The sequence below is a fragment of the Pangasianodon hypophthalmus genome, chromosome 13 (assembly GCF_027358585.1).
Source record: "Pangasianodon hypophthalmus isolate fPanHyp1 chromosome 13, fPanHyp1.pri, whole genome shotgun sequence".
In the NCBI taxonomy this organism is placed as follows: Eukaryota; Metazoa; Chordata; class Actinopteri; order Siluriformes; family Pangasiidae; genus Pangasianodon; species Pangasianodon hypophthalmus.
This window is the reverse complement of record NC_069722.1, coordinates 384,576-404,716: the sequence shown is the minus strand read 5'-3', so window position 1 is coordinate 404,716 and position 20,141 is coordinate 384,576. Positions and strand designations below refer to the sequence as shown.

The window sequence follows — 20,141 nt, the reverse complement described above, 5'->3', positions numbered from 1 at the left end:
GATTCTCACCTGACTTCCCCAGGTGTAAAGCAAGCCGTGATAATTAATCAGATTTCATGCAGGGATTTTACTTGTACCCATTGTTTTGTTTTGTTTTTTCAATTTTGTATCTGTGGTTCTTATTATAATATCAGTTTTTTTTTCAGGAATGACAGAGAATTTATACACACTACCAAAAAATACATCTACAGAGGAAGCAACTGTGTGTCTTCGCTCTAGATCCCTCCTCTCTCTCCTCTCTCTCTCTCCTTGAGTCCTCCGACTGCATTTTAAAAATCGGTTCATCCTTAAAGATGGTGGACTTCGATCGATTTCTGGGTTTCAGGCTCATGCGAGTTTTCAGAAGCATCCATTATTTTACTTCTGCATTTAGAACATGTACAGTTCTACCAGTCCGGGAGGGTGAAGGCTAACACGTTCTTCCTCCAAGACACATGAAGCCAACCACATCTTTTCAAACTGCGGCTCCTGCTGCATCACAGGGAGGTGTAACACTCTCAGAGCAAAGCGCTATCAGCCCTGTTCTGCATACATGAGCTCACACATGACCGTGATTGGCTAGTGTCAATGTGATTGATGGGGAAGAGACAGTATGGCCAATTTTTTTCTCTTGGACTCCCAGTTGGAGATGGCTGTGGCATCATCAAGGTTCAATTTCACGATCTCCGGGACAATCAGTTAATCAAATAGTTCTGATTTATTATTAATATATTTAAGTGTAGGAGATGGACATTAAAGCTTTTTCTCCCAATTTAGTCACAGACAATTCCACTTTCTATCAGTCGAGGTTAAGGTTGAGGAGTCACACGTGCTTCCTCTGACACGTGAAGCCTTCACACTGTCAGAGGAGACTCTACCTGACCCTGCTCTGTACACATGAGCTAACAGACGACCCTGATTAGCTCCTGCGTCTCTGACTGACAGGAGGACAGGAGAAGCCGTTTCTCACACACTCAGAGAGAACACTCTCAGGTTTTTAAACTTCCAACAATAAACACCAAACTCCTGATCTCCAGACGACAAGGTGGAATCTTACACTGTCTCTGAAATACACACTGTTCCCTACAGAGGAAAATCAGAAATGCTACACAGACGAGTGATTCGACCATCAGGACGCCATCTGCGTACCACTGATACTACATTTACAAATCTGTGTGTAAAGTAAAGAGAACAAAACATTTTACACATGTACACATACATAAACCTCTCTACTGATCTACTGACTCATCCCAGTATAACTACACTTCACCTTCGAATATATAACCATTAAAATACTTCAGAAACCTGATAAGACAGAGACGAGTACAATACAGAAACTGCCTCAAGACCAGTCTCGAGTCCTAGAGCCCTACGATTCACCCGTATGAAGTATTCAGACCATTCCACAAGTCACAGGTTTAAGTTGCATCATCCGACTTTCTGAATTTCCCATGATTCTGGGAGGAAGAAAAGGAAGTTCTCTCTTTCATTTTTATTTATTTTCTTTATGAAGGTATTGTGATACTGACTGCTAAGGACACATACAACACTATTACTCAAATTATAGACTGAAAGTAAATTATTAATAAACAAAAAACATTTTAAATAAAATAAACAGAAAGTCTTTAATATCCTCATGTCATTAGCATGGATGCCAGTGAACCACATTTTGTGTTTTTGCAAGTTCTATGCTAACGTTGAGTTACGCTACACATTTAAGAGCAAAATGCAACCAAGAAACCTTAAAATGAGACGTTACCAAGAAGAAGGGATGTTGCTCATGTGATTCCTTAGTGAATCAGTCCAAATTACTGATGAGTCATTTGAAAATGAGTCAACTCCTTGAGTCAGTGCTTTTAGGTGAACGTTGAAGAATTGACATACATGAGCCTTCTCTCCTCAGATGTAGATAATCCCGTTAATCAAAATGCTTCCTTGGAAACATCGGACCTGCTCGTTAGCGTGAATGGTGAGTCGACTCAGCTGTGTGAATGAATCAGCGTGACGGAAGATCCGCTACTTAATGATGTAAGATCCAATGGAGTGTAATGTTATTTTGTTAGTTGGAAGGTAGAGTAAGATTGTAAGAGTAAGAAAAGAACAATGAAAGGTCAAAATATCATAACATTGATCTAGTTTAGGAAAAAACATGGCAGTGAATCATTTGGGAACCAAGAGAGTCGACTTTTATTGGTGAGCTGAGCCAAATGATCTGATTCAGTGAGAATGAGTGTGTGAATCAAAACAAACAACACAGTGCATTATGGGTAATCCATAGCTGCTTGGATGTACACTACTGTACACATCGCATTGCATTATGGGACCAAAAGAGTCCACTATGCTTTCGGACACCACTACATCAATGCAGTACGGACACAGCGTTAGACAGTACAGTATCACGGTTCTCCACAGCACATGCGAATAAATGCGAGGTTTCCTGTACCTCCTTCTTGCAGTGCAGAAAGGTGTGATATTTATAATGATGGAGCGAGTGGTACAGGCTGTAGATCCGACACATCTCAGTCGACAGCTTCAGATCCTGAGGGACAGAAAGAGGAATAAAATGAACAGAACTCTAGGGATTGCTCGTTTGGTGGCTCTGTGTGTTTATCAGTTCCCTAGAGTTTGCTCTAACCCTTCTCACATTAATGTTCTTATACAGGATGCTTCCCTTCTTGTAAAAACTTTCTTCTGACACAGGAAATTGGTTCTTTTTGTAGTGCATCACCCTCTCCCACACAGCTTTATCTTATCAATGACAAAAGAGATGTTATCTTTTCTATACTACAATACCAGCACTTTTAAAAATATCCATCATGTTGTAATGACCTGCAACATCACAGCATTCAACACAGTGTAAGTCTAAAGTTTCTAAGGTTTTATTGCAGTTTAATTAATTATTTTACCCTTTAATAAGTGACACACGGCACCAAGACATTAGGAGTAGAGCCTTTAAGTCCTGTAAGTTAGATTGGAGTTGTTGTTCCAGCACATCTCACAGATCATCACAGATGCTGGATCAGAGTGAGATCTGTTGAATTTGAAGTCAACACCTTGAACTCTTTGTCATGTTCCTCGAACCATTCCTGAACAATTTTTACAGTGTGTCAGGGAGCATCATCCTGCTGAAAGAGGCCACTGCCATTAGGGAACACCGTTGCCATGAAGGGGTGTAACTTGGTCTGCAGCAATGTTTAGGTAGGTGGTACGTGTCAAAATAACATCCACATGAAGGCCAGGACCCGAGGTTTCCCAGCAGAACATTGCCCAGACCATCACACTGCCTCTGTCGGCTTGCCTTCTTCCCATAGTGCATCCTGGTGCCATCTCTTCCCCAGGTAAGCGACGCACACACACCCGGCTGTCCACATGATGTAAAAGAAAACGTGATTCATCAGACCAGGCCACCTTCTTCCATTGCTCCATGGTCCAGTTCTGATGCTCAGCTGTCCATTGTAGGAGCTTTGGGTGGTGGACAGGGTCAGCATGGGCTCTCTGACCGCTCTGCAGCTACGCAGCTCCATACGCAGCAAGCTGCACTGCACTGTGTGTTCTGACTCCTTTCTATCAGAGCAGCTTTAACTTTTCAGCAGTTTGTGCTACAGTAGCTCTTCTGTGGGATCGGAGCAGACAGGATGACGCTCACCACCCTCAGGCACTGATGATCCTTGGGAGCCCTACACCCTGTCACTGATCTGTAGATTGTCCCTGCTTGGAGCACTGTCAGTAAGTCTCACCACTGCTGACCAGAAGCACCCCAAATAATAATTTGGCCCTTGTCAACGTCTTGCTCAAGTCTTCACGCCTGCCCATTTCTCCTGCATCCAACACGTCGACTACGAGAACTGACTGTTCACTTACAGTCCAACATGTACCAGACCTTCACATGCACAACTCTTATGAGATGATCAATGTCATTCGCTTTATCTGTGAGTGCTCATAATCTTTTGGCTCATGGGAGTATATATTTATGTTGAGCTCAACAGTCCAACTCGCTGGCTCAATCTGATCTCAGGTTAGTCAACATTCAGTAAAAAAAACTGACACTCAACGGTGAGTCATAGTCAGCACCAGCGTCTCAAAGTTTTTGTTTAACAGCTGCTGTAAAAATTATCTGTTTATTTTCCTTGCTTGGTTGTGTGGTGTTTTTGTCTGGTTTGTGGTGTTTGTCTGGTTTTTGGTGTTTGTCTGGTTTTTGGTGTTTGTCTGGTTTGTGGTGTTTGTCTGGTTTTTGGTGTTTGTCTGGTTTTTGGTGTTTGTCTGATTTGTGGTGTTTGTCTGGTTTGTGGTGTTTACCTGTTGCTTGGGCAGACTCTTTTTAACACGGTTGAGAGTTTTGCGGTTGTATCCTTCTCCGCCAAGCCGCACTTTCACCATGCCAGACTCCAGAGCATCAGCACTCATCTGAGGATACATGTGCAGAGCTTCCTGTATAACACACACACACACACACACACACACACAGAGGAAGATTAATTGGAGATAAAAAGAGGAGCTATATCTTTTTCTAATCCTGAGTTGGAGAAAGTGGTACCTGGTGCTGAGTGTTCATGTTCACTCTCCTCAGCAATCTGCGCTTCTGTTCGTTCAGGATGCTGTCGATCTTCCTCATGGGCGGGAGATAAAGCTCGTCTACAGACACGAGGGAGGACATGTGAATATTTACAGTACAGGACTTTGGGAGAGCATTCCTTTCTTCAGTAAAATTTCTTGCTATCACTTCGCTATGACTTCATTACATTTATATCTAATCTAACCTCCTGACTCATGTAGGATCTGTGAGTGCTCAGTAATGAGACAAGCTTTTCCACCAAATTAAAGCCCATGCATCCATCCACAGATCCATACATGGAGTCCTAGATGTTCATCCACGTCTCTTTTCTCACTTTATCCAGAGCCCTGCCCTCTAATCCCTGACATCATCACCGTCATCAGTTCCTCTATTCCCCGATTTGTCCTCACCGTTGGTGTCCTCCAGCGCCTGGATCATGTCTGGGTCGAGCGCCGTGCTCACCAACATCTCCACATAGCTGCGGAACATCTCCCTCATCGCTCGACTGTTTATCACGCTGCGCACGGAGCCTGAGACGGTTCAACACACACACAAACACACACCATCATGATTAAACACACATTCACATACCATGCGATAATTCAGCAGAAAAGTAAAAATGCCCACAGCGTCGTCTTCACCCCACAATCTGCGGAAACGTTTGCACTGGAGCTACTAAGGTAATGTCGCTAACAATTAATGGACGCAGAGAGCCACCAGTTTAGCGCGGTGCAGTGAATGTGTGTGTGACTCCTCCCACAGCGACGGTGACCAATCAGAGCGTCTGTCAGCTCATGTATGTGGAAGAGGGCAGTAGTTTGGGAAGATGTGGTTGGCTGGCTTCACGTGTCTCAGAGGAAGCACATGCTAGCCTTCACTCTCACTGGTTAGCTAGTGGGTGGGAATTTGCAGGAGATCAAATTAGGGAGAAAATTGAGGAAAAATAGAGAAAAAGAAGTGATTTGACGTTGTTGGTGTTAACATGATGATTTAGACATGCGGACTGCAAAATGCTAAACTGGAGCTTATACACTTGGATCATTATTTAGTGCCATTAGCACTGCAGCTTCACTTCAGCCACCAAAGACACCTTTGATTTTATTACATACATCATCAACCACACGGTCACATACACAACTATACACACACACACACACACACACACACATCTATACACACATACACAACTATACACACTCACACACACAGAACTATATACATACACACACACACACACACATCTATACACACACATACACAACAATACACACTCACACACACACACACACACACACACACATACACACACACACACATCTATACACACATACACAACTATACACACTCACACACACACACAACTACACACACACATCTATACACACACATACACAACTATACACTCACACACACATACACAACTATACACACTCACACAGAACTATATACATACACACACACACACATCTATACACACACATACACAACTATACACACTCACACACACACAACTATACACACACATGTACAAAACTATACACACTCACACACACATACACACTCACACACATACAACTACACACACTCACACACACACAACTATACACACACACACACACAACTATACATACACACATACACACACACCTTCATCCTCGCTGGCAGAGGGGGAGGAGTCTGACTCGGAGGAGGGAACTTCCTTCAGCCACTTCTTCCTCTTTTTGGGTGGAGGCTCCGCCTTCACTTTTACAGTCCTGCTCTTGGCCTTCTCCGCTCTCTTCTCTCCTCCTGCTCCTCCTCTCTTCTCCTCCCTCACTCTCCCTCGCTCCGCTCCACCTCTCCTCTCTAACTTTTCCTGATTTTGCCTCTCTTGGAGCTTCTTTTCCTTTTCTCTCTCCTTCTCTCGCTCTCTCTCCCTTTCTTTTTCCTCTCTCTCCTTTTCTCTTTGTTTCTCCCTCTCTTTCTCCTTCTGTCTCTCTTTTTCACGTTCTCTTTCTCTTTGTTTCTCTCGTTCTCTCTCCTTTTCCTTCTCCTTCTCTTGTTGTTTCTCTCTTTCCCTTGCTCTCTCTTTCTCTCTTTGTTTCTCTCTTTCCTTCTCCCTCTGTTTCTCTCTCTCCCTCTCCTCCCTCTCTCGCTCTCGTTCCATTTCTCGTTCTTTCTCCTTTTCTTGCTTTTCTTTTTCCCTCTGTTCTGCCTCTTTCTCTCTCTCTTTCTCCTTCTCCCTCTCTCTTCTCTCTCTCTCTTTCACCCTCTCCCTCTCTCTTTGTTCATGCTGCTCTCTCTCTCGTTGTCTCTCTCTCTCTCTGGCTTTTTCTCTCTCCTCTCGTTCCACGCGGGGCGGAGTCTGACTGCGGATGGTGGGCGGCGGCTTAGCGAGTGATTGGCGCCTGGTTGGAGATAAAAGAAACATGATGACTGTGATAATAAACATAACTATATGAAAATGGGGGCGTGTCATTACACGGAGACCATATATAGAAGTAAGAGAGGCCATGAGTAGGCGTGCCCTACAGCCAAATATGGGGATGTGGGCGTGTCCGAGTTAATATTTGGAAATATATTCAAGGATGATACACGTCCTTGGCATTCTTATGTCATTGTTATATGCGCGTGTATTTACGTAGCTAGCTAGCTAGCTAACATGAGCCAATATTCATAATCTTCACTGCCAGTGCTTTCATGGCTAACCTGAGATAACCTGAGAACAATGTTCAATAACTTTTCACTGTTAACGCTAGCCAGCTAGATGAGCTAACCTGAAAATTATGTTCATAAATGTCCTGAATGTTTACTGCTAACGCTAGCTACCTGGCCAGCATGAAGTATCCTGACAAGTTTTTGACAGAACTATTATATTCATAAATGTTCATAATCTTCATTACTAATGCTTTCAAGGCTAACATGAGCTAATCTGGCCGAATTTCTGAAAGACTTTTAAGTTGTGTTCAAATGTTCTGAATCTTTTCTGTTAACACAAGCTAGCTGGCTAACATGAGCTGACCGGACAGAATTTTTAGTTATATTCATAACTATTCGATATTTTCACTGCTAACAGTAGCTAGTTGGCTAACATGAGGTAAGATGACCCTTTTATGTTTATAAACTTCTGATTCTTCACTACTAACACTTAGACATTAATCTAACATGAAGTAAACTACTACTAGCTAACTGGCTAACCTGAGGTAACTGGCATAATTTCCAAGAAGATTTTAGGTTATGATCATAAATATTCTGAATGTTTACTGCTTAATACTAGCTAGCTGAGCTACATAAGGTAACCTGAGAGGATTTTGAGAGAATTTCTATGTTCATAAATTGATGATATTCACTACTGACATTAGCCAGTAAGCTAGCATTATATTCATAAATGTTCATAATCTTTACTCTTAATGTTTTCATGTCTAACATGTGCTAACCTGACTGGACTTTTTTTTTTATTTTTAATATTCATAAATGTTTAATATTTTCAATGCTAACACTAGCTAGCTGGCTAATATGAGGTAACCTGACAGGATTTTCTGAGAGGATGTTCTATTCCTTTCTGAAGGTAAGGTTGTGTTTATATTTGGGTTTATAATTCTCTACCTGAGCGCAATGCCGGCTCTGTGCCAAGGTTTCCGAGAACACACTCTCACGTAATCCTTCTTGTTCACGTTCTCCAGGAACTTAACGTACAGACGCTGGTATCTCATCTTCGCGTCTCCGAAGTAGCCCAGATACTGCAGGTGAGTGAGAGGAAGAGAGGAAGATATTTTATTAGTCAATTTAGAGCTAGCAGAAAGCAGAGACAGAGGAGCGATCAGAAGACTAGAAGCTCTCAGATCGATGGAGGAGGTCATTAAGGAGGAACAACTCACGTTGCTGGTGGCACAGAACTGCCGCTGGCCGTCCTTAATCTCAGGTGCGAATTTCTGCAGCAGAGCTTTCTGCACTCTCCAAATCGGAGGAGGCTCTCGTCCTGTCTGCAGAGCCAGCTAGAGGACGAGAGGAGAGAGAGATGAATAGGTGAGAGGGAGAGAAAGAGAGATAGAGAAGCAGAGTTAGTGTTACAGAGGGAGAGAGGGAGGAAAAGAAGTAAAACAGGGAGAAATTGGGTGAGGAATAATGAAGAGAAAGATGGAATGATTGTGAGAGCGGTGGAAAAGTAGAAGAGAGAAAAAGAAGGGAAAATGTGCAGAGAAAGAAATAGAAAAAATAGAGAGAGAGAAAAGGAGAAGAGTGAGAGTAAGATGAAAGGATAAAGAATGAGAGAGAGAAGAATGAAGGGAGAAAAAGAGAATGTGGGATAGAAGAAGAATGGAAGAGAGAAATAAACAGGTGAGCAGAGAGAAAAAGAGATAGCGAGATAAAACAGGGAGAAAGTGAGAGAGGAAGAAAGAAGAGAAAGATAGAAAGAGAGTGAGTAAGAGACAAAGCACAAGAAAAAGAAGGGAAAAGATAAAGAGAAATAAATTTATAAATAAATATAAATTTATAAAATAAATTTAAAAGTATCAAAAGAGAATACAGAAAGAAATAGAATAAGATGGAGGGATAGAGTAAGAGCGAGAATAGAAAAGAGAGATAAAAGAAAAAGAGCAGAGAGAGGAATAAAGAGAGAAACAATTGAGAAAGAGTAGAATAAAGGAGAGACAAAGAAAGCATAGAAAGAGGGAAAAAGGCAGAGTCAGAGAGGTGGAAAAGAGAGAGAGAAAAAGAAGGGAAGATATGCAGAGAAAGAGAATATAGGAAGAAATAGAGGAAAGAGAGAGAGGGGGAGAGAGAGAGCGAGAGTAAGATGGAGTGATAAAGTAAAAGAAAGGTGAGGAAAGAGATAATAAAGAGATGAGAAAGAGGGAGAGAGAAGGAACGAAAGGAGATTAAAGAGTGAGAGATGGTGGGATAGTGAGTGAGAGAGAGAGAGAGAGAGAGAGAGAGGGAGGGAGAGAAGAAGAAGAAGTGAGGGAAGATATGAGGTCAAGTACAGCCCATTACAAGCGCACAATGTCACACGCTCGGCTAATTTAAATCCCCAGCAGTAATGGATGTTGACGGTTACAGATGTTAACAGATGTTGATGCATGTTTACCTTGAGCGTGCCGATGTCCTCCGTGCGCACCACGAACTCGTCCCTCTCTCTGAAAATGCCCTCGCCGCCGCTCTCGCTGTCCTCCTCCTCGCTCTCTCCGGCGATGGCCGCGTTGTCCTGCTTCTTAGCCAGGTGGAGGGAGGTGATCTGAGGGGTGGGGGCGTCCTCGGGGGTTGGGGGCGAGGGAGGCGAAAGGTGGGGTAACTCCATGGGGAGAGGAGGGGAGGAGGACGGCGGAGGAGTGGCAGATGGAGGAAGTGTTGGAGGAGGAGGAGATGGGGAGGGGAGAGCTGGAGGAGAAGGGCTGGGAGGGAGAGACTGATGGAGCAGCGGAGCCGGCTGAGGTGGAAGTTGTGGTTGTGGTTGTGGTTGTGATTGCGGTTGTGGTTGCGGTTGCGGGCTGTCCTCCTCCGGAGCAGGAAGAGGCGAGGGAATAGACAGAAGAGGAGGAGGAAGAGGTGATGGAGAGGAGGAGGTGGGAGGAGAGGGAGAAAGAGATGGAGGAGAGGGTGGTGCAGGAGCAAGAGGAGGCTCAGATGAAGAATCTGGATAAAGAGGAGACGAATTACAAATATAGCAGAAGGTTAACAGGGACCTGCCTGGATATATAATACCACTTATAAAATATTATAAGCTCTTATAACATATACCACAATTAATTCTCTATAACAGCACGGCTCTGACAGCGGTCACATACATTATCGTTTCTATAGCAACAGATCATTCAGAGGGACTTGACCATACAATACAGACTCTCCACATAACTTAAGACTAATAATAAATATATCATTTTAAAAAATGTTGTTATTTAGCAAAAAATAATAATAATAATTGTTGATATGGTGAAGTTTTATTTAACATTTATGGAAGGAGTCTCCAGTGTCAGTGCTTTGTAACAGTCTGAGGTAAAGTAGTAACCTGAGGTTTTCAGACGGGGGATAGTTTAATTATTGATGTGCAATTACGGAAATAGATGCAGATTATTTTCCCCTCATCCTGCTCTTCCATTCCACCAAACAGTAACTGAAATATAATTCACTTTCTCATTACCCGTCATATGCACCATGTTGGAAACTATTTCAACCAGATCAAGCTGCTAAAAATGTTCACCTTTTTATTGGGAACTTCATTCATTTGTTTTCAGTCACTCACACGTCTGTTACACCAGCAGGACTAAAACACAATTTACACCTGGTCATTTTATACGTCTTGTACGTGGATTGTACCCTGATAGATGAACATTCATTAACGGACTGATATGTACAGTATCATGAATTGATTAATCAAAAACAATGTCGATTTTAACTTCACTAATGTTTTAAAAGCAAAACCTGTGCAAAAAGCATGTGTGTCATCTGGTTGTTGAATGTGGCTTGGAGAGGCAGATGTGTTTACACTTGTATAACATGAGGCTAAAATGCATCTCAGACCTCCTAAGATTTATATTTAAATCTCTTTCAAATGTCTTGAAACGATCAAGTGTAAAAAGTTACTCGCCAGGAAAAGTGAGTGTGAACCAGCCTAAAAAAAGTTCATACACGTACTTTTCAGTCTGAGTATGTATAAGAATACTCTCATCTCATTTTCAGCTTTTATAAATCCTGAATTAAATGTCACTTTTAATGTAAGAACAGATCCATGGAAATTAAGATCAAAGCTGACATATGAACTTTTTTATAAACGAGGCCGCAAAAGTTCTCCAGGTCCAGTCCTGGAAGGCTGAAGTTCAGCACAGTTTGGTGCTTTTCCTGTTTGAAGACACTGGACTAAACTAAATGAATAACAAATAATGTTAGAAACAATATTTTACTTTTGTGAAAAAGCCAATTTTGTAAAAATGCCAGATTTTTATTGTAACATTGGCTTATGTTTAGAATTTTATCTATATTATATCATGTTTAGGTGGGTCTTTATGATTCCCATTTGCACATGTGCTGATAAGTCAAGCTTTAAATTACAGCTCTAGACTTGAACCCACAAACTGTTCAGATGTATACAATCACAAACAGCACAAATCCAAAACATCTGCACTTACCATCAACTTTGGGAGCATCGATGACATGGAACTCTGTCTCCTCAGCATCCTCAGCATCCTCCTCTTTCTCCATGTCCTCTCCTCTACTCTGCACTATGTTCTCTTCTTCTCCTCCATCTTCCTCTAGCTCATCCTCTTTATCTTCCTCTTTCTGTGTTCTCTCCTCCCCTAGCTCCTCTGGCCCTTCATCTTCGATGGGTTCGTCTTCCTCCTCTGGAGTGTGTGTCCTGTCCTGCAAGTTCAGCTCAGTGTGTGTTTGAAGCTCATGGGTCATCATGCGAGTCTCTAGCTCTGGGAAAGTCTCTGAATCAGCAGGTGGTGGAGGTGTATCAAGGGGTGGGGCCTGTGAAGGGGGTGGAGATGGTGTGGGAGGGGGCGGGAGAGCAGCCAGGCTGTGGGGTGTGTCATAGAGGGCAGAGATGGCTGAGGAGATGCTCTTCTGAAGGTCCTGGTTCTTGCTTACAGAATCTTCTTCATCGGAGGAGAAGGACGGCAGCGTCTCCAGGTTTCTCTTGAGTTCCTCATCCAGGCGTTTGCACGGTGAAGGGCAGTTGCTCAGCGCGAGACCTCCTTCTCCCTCTGTCTCCCCAAAAGGTGGAGGAGTTGGAGGTGGGGGTGGAGGTGGAGGTGGTGATAAGGGACGAATCCCTCCCTTCACAGAGGGCTCGTGTACAGGACTAGATCCGTCCATGTGGAGCGGGCCGGATGGAGGCTTCTTCTCTGTTTTTAGAAAGTCTAGAAAGGAAGTGATGAAGCCAGACTTCAGCTCTGATGGCTTGTCATCGGTCTGAAAGAGGGGGATTAAGGGAGGAAGGGAAGGAAGAGTGGATTCAGTGAACAGGATTCATGGATTCATGGGGTCTTGAAACATAGATGATGCATATTGAGAGAATAGAAAGAATTTCTGACAGTTTAGTCATAGCCAGTTCCCGCATGCGAATAAAATCCACCAATCTGAAGAGAGTTAAGTCTAACTAAGCATTCCTCCAAGACAAAGTCAGGCACTGCATCTTTTCAAACTGCCACGAATTGAGAAGAGGACTAACTGCACTATTCTATTTACTTGAGCTAACAGACTCAGCAGGTTAGCATCACTCTGACTGCCAACCAGAAGGAAGGACCAATCAAGCTCTCTTGCTCTTCCGTCACAGACAGTTCTGTTTCAAACAACTGATCTCCTAACGACAGAGGAAAGCATTAGGTAGTTGCACCATGCAGAAACCATCAAATTTATAATTGAATTTTAGACCGAGAATGATCAGAAATGTTAGCATTGTTATGGATTCCCATTACAGTCACTTGCAAACAATTCCTCCATCAATTAACAGCTTCTTCTTCCAGTAATATTTGCTCAGGTGTGCTAGCAGTCTGAAACAGGTTCTCTCGCATGAATTCTGCTTTCTTTAACACGACACCTGCTGATGAAAAGCAGCCCACAGCACATACTTTTTGTACAAATAGCTGTTTTTATATGTGTGCAGCATTAGTTGTGCATTATAAATATATATATATATATATATATATATATATATATATATATATATATATATATATATATTTTGCTTTGATTTTTGGTTAAAGTTAAATGGTATATCTTCATTTCGTCAGATGTCTGACCACAGAATCTTACGCAACAGTGCACTTGTGATTTTTGCCCAAATACAGAATGTTTTTACATGATTACGGGCTTCTTTTGTGCCACACTGTCATCCAGCCCTAGCTTTTCGTTGAGTGGTGCACTTTTCTCTCTGCCTGCTCTCTCGCTTCTTTCATGAATCTTGCCTTCTTGCACAGAATTTAAGGGATGGGGTTTCTAGGCAGTGTCTTGGTGGATTGAGTAGTTTCCTCTCCCTGGCTGGTGGATCAGCAATGCCCACCAGGACACCAAAACACTTGGATAATAGTTGTACTTGTTCCTAATTAATATTTTATTTTATAGCCTTAAATAGATTGTTCTTTAGTCATCAGTTTCACAGCTATCCTGCAGATTAAGTGTCCGAATAATTAGCTGTGGAATTTTTATTTTCATCTAGAATGGCCAATCTGAAGACAACTGTGTCCTTCTTAAGGCTTTTAGTAACATAAGCATACTTGTGCATACAGTATATTTAATTTAATTTTCCTAAGAATAATTTCTACTATAAAACAATATGGCATTAAATGGCTCATTTTGAAGCACAGTGTTCTAAAATTAAAATATCACGGAGGCAACAAAAATCTGTGTAATTCAGTAATCTCGCAAAATAAGAACATTTGTGAAGAGTCTGAATACTTTTGCATGGTGCTGTATATTAGGTGTGTCTAACGGGAGGTAGTACAGCAGGGGGGCTGGATGGCGGTTACTATGAATGAGTAACCGTGGCAACAGCTACCCTGGCAACAGCCAGCTCTCTCCCCTTCTTTTATTGCATTTTTTTAAGGACAGATAGATCATGGCAGGCTGTCAATCATCTCACACTCAGACTACACTGCTCCCTCTAGTGGAACTAAACACACCAGCACACTGAGGACAATGCATTCCCTCTTTGATAAACAAGCACAATCTTCTTGTCTGTAAAATATTGTCTAGTCGTCCTTCATGTTCATAAATTACTTAGATTCTTTCTTACAGTATTATTTCATGCATATCATTAATTTCTCTGTTAAAAAAATCTCAAAATAATGATGATGTGCCTTACTGGGCTGGACAGTTTTTGCATGGTGGCCCATGCCTCTGGGGTCAACTGTTCATCCATGTCTCTCTCCCAAGACATCTGGGGAAAAATTCACAGATATCTCCATATTACATATGCAATAACTAAAGATATCCACATTACACCCCCCGTTTTTTCCTTCCTTCCTTCTCTTCTGAGGTTACCTGTTGCTGAGGCAACAAGAGCAATTTCACAAGTACAATTGTACACAAAGGCATAGAGAAAGGGATCGTATGATTAAAGTTTCAGCATTCTGGACCTTTATAAAAGAACAGAAAACACAAATTCTCGATGTGCATACACATCATGAAAAATATTTTCTTTTTTTCATGAATACATTTATGATAACTATAATATTTTCTGTATTTATATAATCTCTGTGCAAGAATCTTGTAAAATATAATTATAATCTCTTTGTAAAATAAGAGAAATAATGCATCTAGAATTGGTCATGCGAGCAGGAGAAGACAAATCATTTCTATGTGAGTATTATTTTTTGAGCACTGCGGTAATAAATAGAAACACTTCTTGCACAAAATGGTAAATGCCTTATGCAGATAAGGGTTCGTGACACTAGTATAATATCTAACATCCAATATAAAGATTCTTACAAAGGGTTAGTAATATAATATAGTTTACAAAATAGATTTTAATATCTTCACACCTTTTGACAATAATGAATAATGTGCTAGTACTCATTTTTATTTTCCACAGGGTTCAGCATGTTAAGATTATCATTTACTGAAACTACTTTGAGAAGTCGAGATTTAAAAAAGGATATTTTTTTCTCAATAACAAATATTAATAACTGGGAGCATATTTTCCTTTGATATTTCAAATAGTCTCTATAAAGAGTTACTGTATTGTCTTCCTTTTTTTTTTTTTTTTACCTCTTGGTCCTTCTGTTTCAGCTTATCCTGACCACAGTTCATATCGGTTCTGTTCATATCCAGTGTAGACGTGGGTCCAGGGCTCAGACCAAGAGATGGTGCAGATCCCACAGAGCCATCAGACAGAACTGGGTCTGTGCTCGACAAGGAGTCTGTCCTCAGGAGGGATTCAGATGAAGGCATGGGGGGAAGAGGAAGCTTTATCTAGAAGTGGGAAAACAGATTGATGGTATATTGCTATGAAACAATCTAATATGTTAAGTCTTAAAATATAAAGCATTTTGTTTTACTCACTTTAATTGGTTTGACAGGTTCCTGATACTGCTGTTGAGGCTGATGTTGTTGTTGTTGGTGTTGTGTTTGCTGTTGATGCAAGTGCTGATGGTGTTGTGTATGTAGGTGCTGCTGTTGGTGCATATGTTGCTGCTGTGGGTGGAGGTGCTGCTGGGGCTGTGAATGGTGGTGCAGATGTTGATGTTGTGGTAAGTGCTGCTGTTGTGGATGTTGCTGTTGAAGTTGTTGCTGGTGATGGAGATGAGGTGCTTGTTGGTGAGACTGTTGATGGTAATTCTGTCCTTTGTTAATGTCTCTATGCATCTCCAACATGAGATCATCTTTCCTGCCACGACCCCTTCCTCGACCACGACCCCTTCGGCTCTCCCCAGCACCAGGTCCCATCAGCCCCCTGCAATAAGGAGGTTCTGGAAGTGGACGAATACGGGGTCTTCCCCTAGGCCTAGGAGGGCCTTCTCGTTTGGGTTTGGTGGGCTTTCTACCTCTCTTCTTTGGTCCATCATTGGGAAGGAGCTGTGGAGGAGGTCCAAGTGATGAGTACCCTGAGGGGTTGCAGAAATCCAAGTCACCCATTAAGGGACTTAGACCACCAACCCCTGAACTACCACTGGACTTTCTGCAGCTAGACACCAGATCAGGAAGCAAATCCGGGAGTCGCCTGCTGTTCAGTCGGATGTCAGCAGGAGCGTCTGCTTTGTCTTCGTCATCTTCAAATTCATATTCTTGAGCATATGTTTTCTTTGTCTGTGGCTGGGAATTGGGGTCCCTCCGCTGTTTTAGAAGGTGGAACGAGCTGGTCTTCAGCAGTTTTTTGGGTCTAGAAGAACAGAAGATGGGTGAGGTCAGCCCACCTGTTCCAGAACCACTTCCTACACCAGAATTTCCCATAATTTTGTTCCCTGTTCCATCTACACTAGATCCTGTTCCACCCATTCCCATGCCTGGTGCCTGAGACTGAATCAGGCCCAGTTGCTCTGTATTCACAGTAGACGGGAGTTCATGAGTTTTCAGTGAGTCCAAATCTAGATGCATGGTCCCATTGCCAGATTCAGAAAGACTGTGACAGTACTGCCCATAACCCTGGTCACCATGGTGGCCCATCAAATCATATCCACCTGCCCCTCCACCTGTCTTAACTGACTCTATTCCATCTTGAACATTTACATGTGCTTCAGACACAATATCCTGATCTCCTTGTCCTGCACCCGCGCCACCTGCGCAGCTTGGTTTGTAGTCCTCAGAACAAAACATGTCCTCCATTGCTGGAAAAAATGATCGATCCTCATCTTGGAGAAGTGAATCAGGGAAACAGATGGAGGTCAAAGGCACAAACCTCTGCTGTTGCTGTTGGCTCTGTCCCTGATTCTGTGTAGTTTTCACTACAGAACTTTCAGTGTCAAACTGGTGCTCTTTAAGTTGATCTAGCTGTGATTGGGGAAGCTGGGGCTCTGGTTCCCTGGGCTGGGCCTGGGTTTGCATTGGTCCTGTGTTGGTTGGCATGTGGCGAGAGTGCTGGTGGGAGTGTTGGTGATGTGGATGGGGCTGTGATTGGTGGTGGGAATGAGGGTGTCCATGGTGAGAAGCCATGTGATGCAGATGAGATGGTGCTGACATGCTCAAATTTGACTCATTCAGGAAATCATGGAGCTCCGAAGGTGTTTGTTGAGGATGGTGGGTTTGGTGATGTGAAGGCATCCTATGCTGCTGCTGCAGCTGTTGCTGTGGTCTTTGATGATCATTAGCACTTCCATCTCCACCGACAATTCTCTCAGTGGGCCCTGCGCCTTCACGACTGTTTGTTCTAGAGAGTGATCGTTCAAGCATTTCAAGTTGTGAGACTGAATTCTGACTTGACTGGCTTTGGTTTCGCTGTGCCTCACATCCATAGTGGGCCTCCATAGACTGGGATTGGAGTTGGAGTTGAAGCTGAGAAGGCTGTGACTGGGTTTCCACACTCCCACCACTTCCAGTTCCAAGGCCTCCACTTGGTCCCATTAAAGCCTGCTGACTCATAGGGTGTGCTGTTGGTTGGGGGACCTGTTGAGTGTCCATCTTGTTATGTGTGGAGTGAGAAAGGACAGACTGTAGAAGATGAGTTTGCTGAGATTGCTGAGTCTGGTCAGGTGGTGAATCCATGTGGGAAAGGGAAGTTTGGGACCTTTGCTGCTGCAAGTCTGGAGGTTTTCTTATATAGGGTAGCTCTGATGTATCTGTAGCTTTCTTGACCTCCACATGGGCATGAGACAGGGAATGGGGGTGAGAGTGCTGTGGATGTTGGGAGTGCTGTGGGTGTGAAGAGTGCGAAGAGTGATGTTGGTGTGTCTGGTGAGCATAGGAGTCCCCTCTCCCATAATGGACCACTGAGCCAAGGGAGTCATGTTGGTGAGTGTGCGGAGCATGCTGGTGGGAGTGAGGGAGGGAATCAATTCCCCCTCGTCCTCCATTTGCCCCAGCTCCTGATACTGTCCTGTCAATTTTTGTTTGCTGCTTCTTTAGAGATATTTCCAGCTGACTCTCTTGGCCAGTTCCTGGACCAGTTCCTTGTCCAGGAGTGTTTGCTGTTCCTGGTCCCACATTATTAGTGACATTATTGGTGCGAATGACACTCTGTAATTGGTAGCGTTCCTCCGATGCCTTGTTCAGTTCATAGGCAGACATTCCCTTTGCTTCTTCCCTACTTTGCGGCATAGATTGTGGCTGTGCTGACTGCTGCTGAGAAGTCACCTGTGGTGGCTGTTGCTGAGTGTGGTGCTGAGACGGATGGGGTGCTGGGCTTTGGGAGTGCAAAAGGTGCTGTATTAGAAAATCATCATCATCTTCATCCTCCTCTTGAGATCGTTCAATGCCAAGCATATCAGACTCTGACTTGCTCTTGGGTGGTGCAGAATGATAAGGCTGTGCCTGTGGTGGTGGTGCCCGTGTGTCTGAGTAACCCTGTGGAGAAGCTAAAAAATTAGGAGAGAGAACTGAGGATAGGTACTTATTACCCCCAGATCCTCCTGGAGACGGTGCAGGGTGGGTGGGTGCAGGGGAGTGCAGTCCAGGTCTAATGATTGCAGAGTTAATTGACGGTGAAGGACTGGAATCAGGAAGGTGGTATGATCCTCCAGCCCCACCACTTGCAACACTGCTATTAGCTGCTGAACTACCACCTGTTGAGCCAGTACCACTATTTGTTGAACCAGTACCACCTCCAGATCCAATTAGGGCAGGTGAATGTCCCGTACCATCATAGCCCATTGAAGGACTTCCTGCTCCTCCAAGTGAGGGTGGTAAAGAACCATATCCTGATTCAGAACCATATACCCCCTCCCCTGAAAATGAACGCCCTGTTGCTCCAAGACCCCCAAACCCTTTTCCTGATCCCCCAGGACCAGAGTTAACTTCCTGGGCCTGGGGGGAACTGAATCCCCCATAAGGCTGGGAAAGATGGGATGGTGGAGGTTGACTTGGTGAATATGATTGCGAGTGTTGTTGTGGTGGGGTTTGGCCAGGGAGGCAAGAGGTGGGTTTAACAGGAGCCACGGGGGAGCCATATGTGGAAAGGCAGGGTTTAGGAGGAGGCTGTTGCGTTGCAGAGGAGGAAACAGGGAGTGGTGGAGGAGGTGGCGGAGGGGGTTGTGGTGCAGATTGGGGAGGTGGTTGCTGCCTTGAAGGAGCAGAGGAGGCGCTAGATGAAGCACTCGGGTTAGAGGAAGTGGAGGAGGATGAAGTTGTAGAGGAAGCTGAGGGAGGTGTGTGAGGAGTTCTGGATGAAGAAGAGCTAGAGGATGAGTAGCCACTGCTTGAACTAGAACTCTTTCCTGATTTCCCAATACCACCACCAGAGGCAGCTGATGAGGATGTCGAGGAAGAGCTATATGGGGGCTGTACTATGGGGCGGTACACTTGGTCTGATCGAGGTGAGGGCTTGGGGTCAGATGATGGGCTCTGGTCACCAAGGGGGCTACAGTTCATTCCACCATGCCGATGGTGTGAGATTTGCTGGTAGCCTGATGCTCCACAGCTAAGATAATGTTGCAGGGGATGTGACGTGGAGGAGGGCAACTGGGATTGTGCAGGGGAAGGTCTCTGGTAGTGCTTAATCACACTGTCTTGCCTTGGAATTGCTCTTTCCTGTGGGGTAGGTGGTTGTGAGGGTGCAGGTGCTGAAGAGAATACAGAAGCATTGTACAGATGGGAGGACTGCTCTTGAAGCTGGGAGGTGAGCAGGTTAAATTGAGGGGGAGGTAAGTGGCGGGCAGAGGATGATGTAGGTGCTTGAGGCTGAGGACCACTTGAGGGCTCCTGTGCTCCTCTGTATGCTGCTGCACTCTGTGAAGAGAGAAGGCGGTCAAAGCCCAGGCTAGATTGGGATGGTGTTTTTATGTGCAGTAAAGGATCATGGGGTGATAGGAGGCCATTGGAGGTAGGGCTGAATGTAGGTGTGTCCTGGAGGGACAGCGACGGTGTCACTCCAGAGAATGAACGCCCAGAGAAGGAGGCAGGGTGCTGGTATGCTGACAGGGCAGAGGAAGAAGCGAATGAACCAGATCCAGGCAAAGCACTGGAGATGAAGAGCTCAGCAGGGGCTGGGGTATGCATTGCTACAGAGAGGGAGACAGATAAAACCAAATCAACTAGGTTACAA

General features: G+C 43.9%; 1 protein-coding gene across 1 annotated transcript in view; it reads right to left on the bottom strand.

Moving 5' to 3' along the window:
• prr12b (proline rich 12b) overlaps positions 1-20,141 on the bottom strand; it is a 36,061-nt gene that overhangs the window by 3,879 nt on the left and 12,041 nt on the right. The window contains exons 4-15 of the mRNA XM_034309702.2: positions 15,512-20,097; positions 15,218-15,421; positions 14,313-14,387; positions 11,635-12,421; positions 9,600-10,144; positions 8,389-8,505; positions 8,117-8,250; positions 6,179-6,918; positions 4,942-5,061; positions 4,514-4,611; positions 4,276-4,407; positions 2,423-2,518 (exon numbers count right to left, since the gene is read on the bottom strand). Of these exons, the coding sequence (XP_034165593.2) occupies positions 2,423-2,518; positions 4,276-4,407; positions 4,514-4,611; positions 4,942-5,061; positions 6,179-6,918; positions 8,117-8,250; positions 8,389-8,505; positions 9,600-10,144; positions 11,635-12,421; positions 14,313-14,387; positions 15,218-15,421; positions 15,512-20,097 (7,634 nt within the window). The remainder of the gene's footprint in view (positions 1-2,422; positions 2,519-4,275; positions 4,408-4,513; positions 4,612-4,941; positions 5,062-6,178; positions 6,919-8,116; positions 8,251-8,388; positions 8,506-9,599; positions 10,145-11,634; positions 12,422-14,312; positions 14,388-15,217; positions 15,422-15,511; positions 20,098-20,141) is intronic.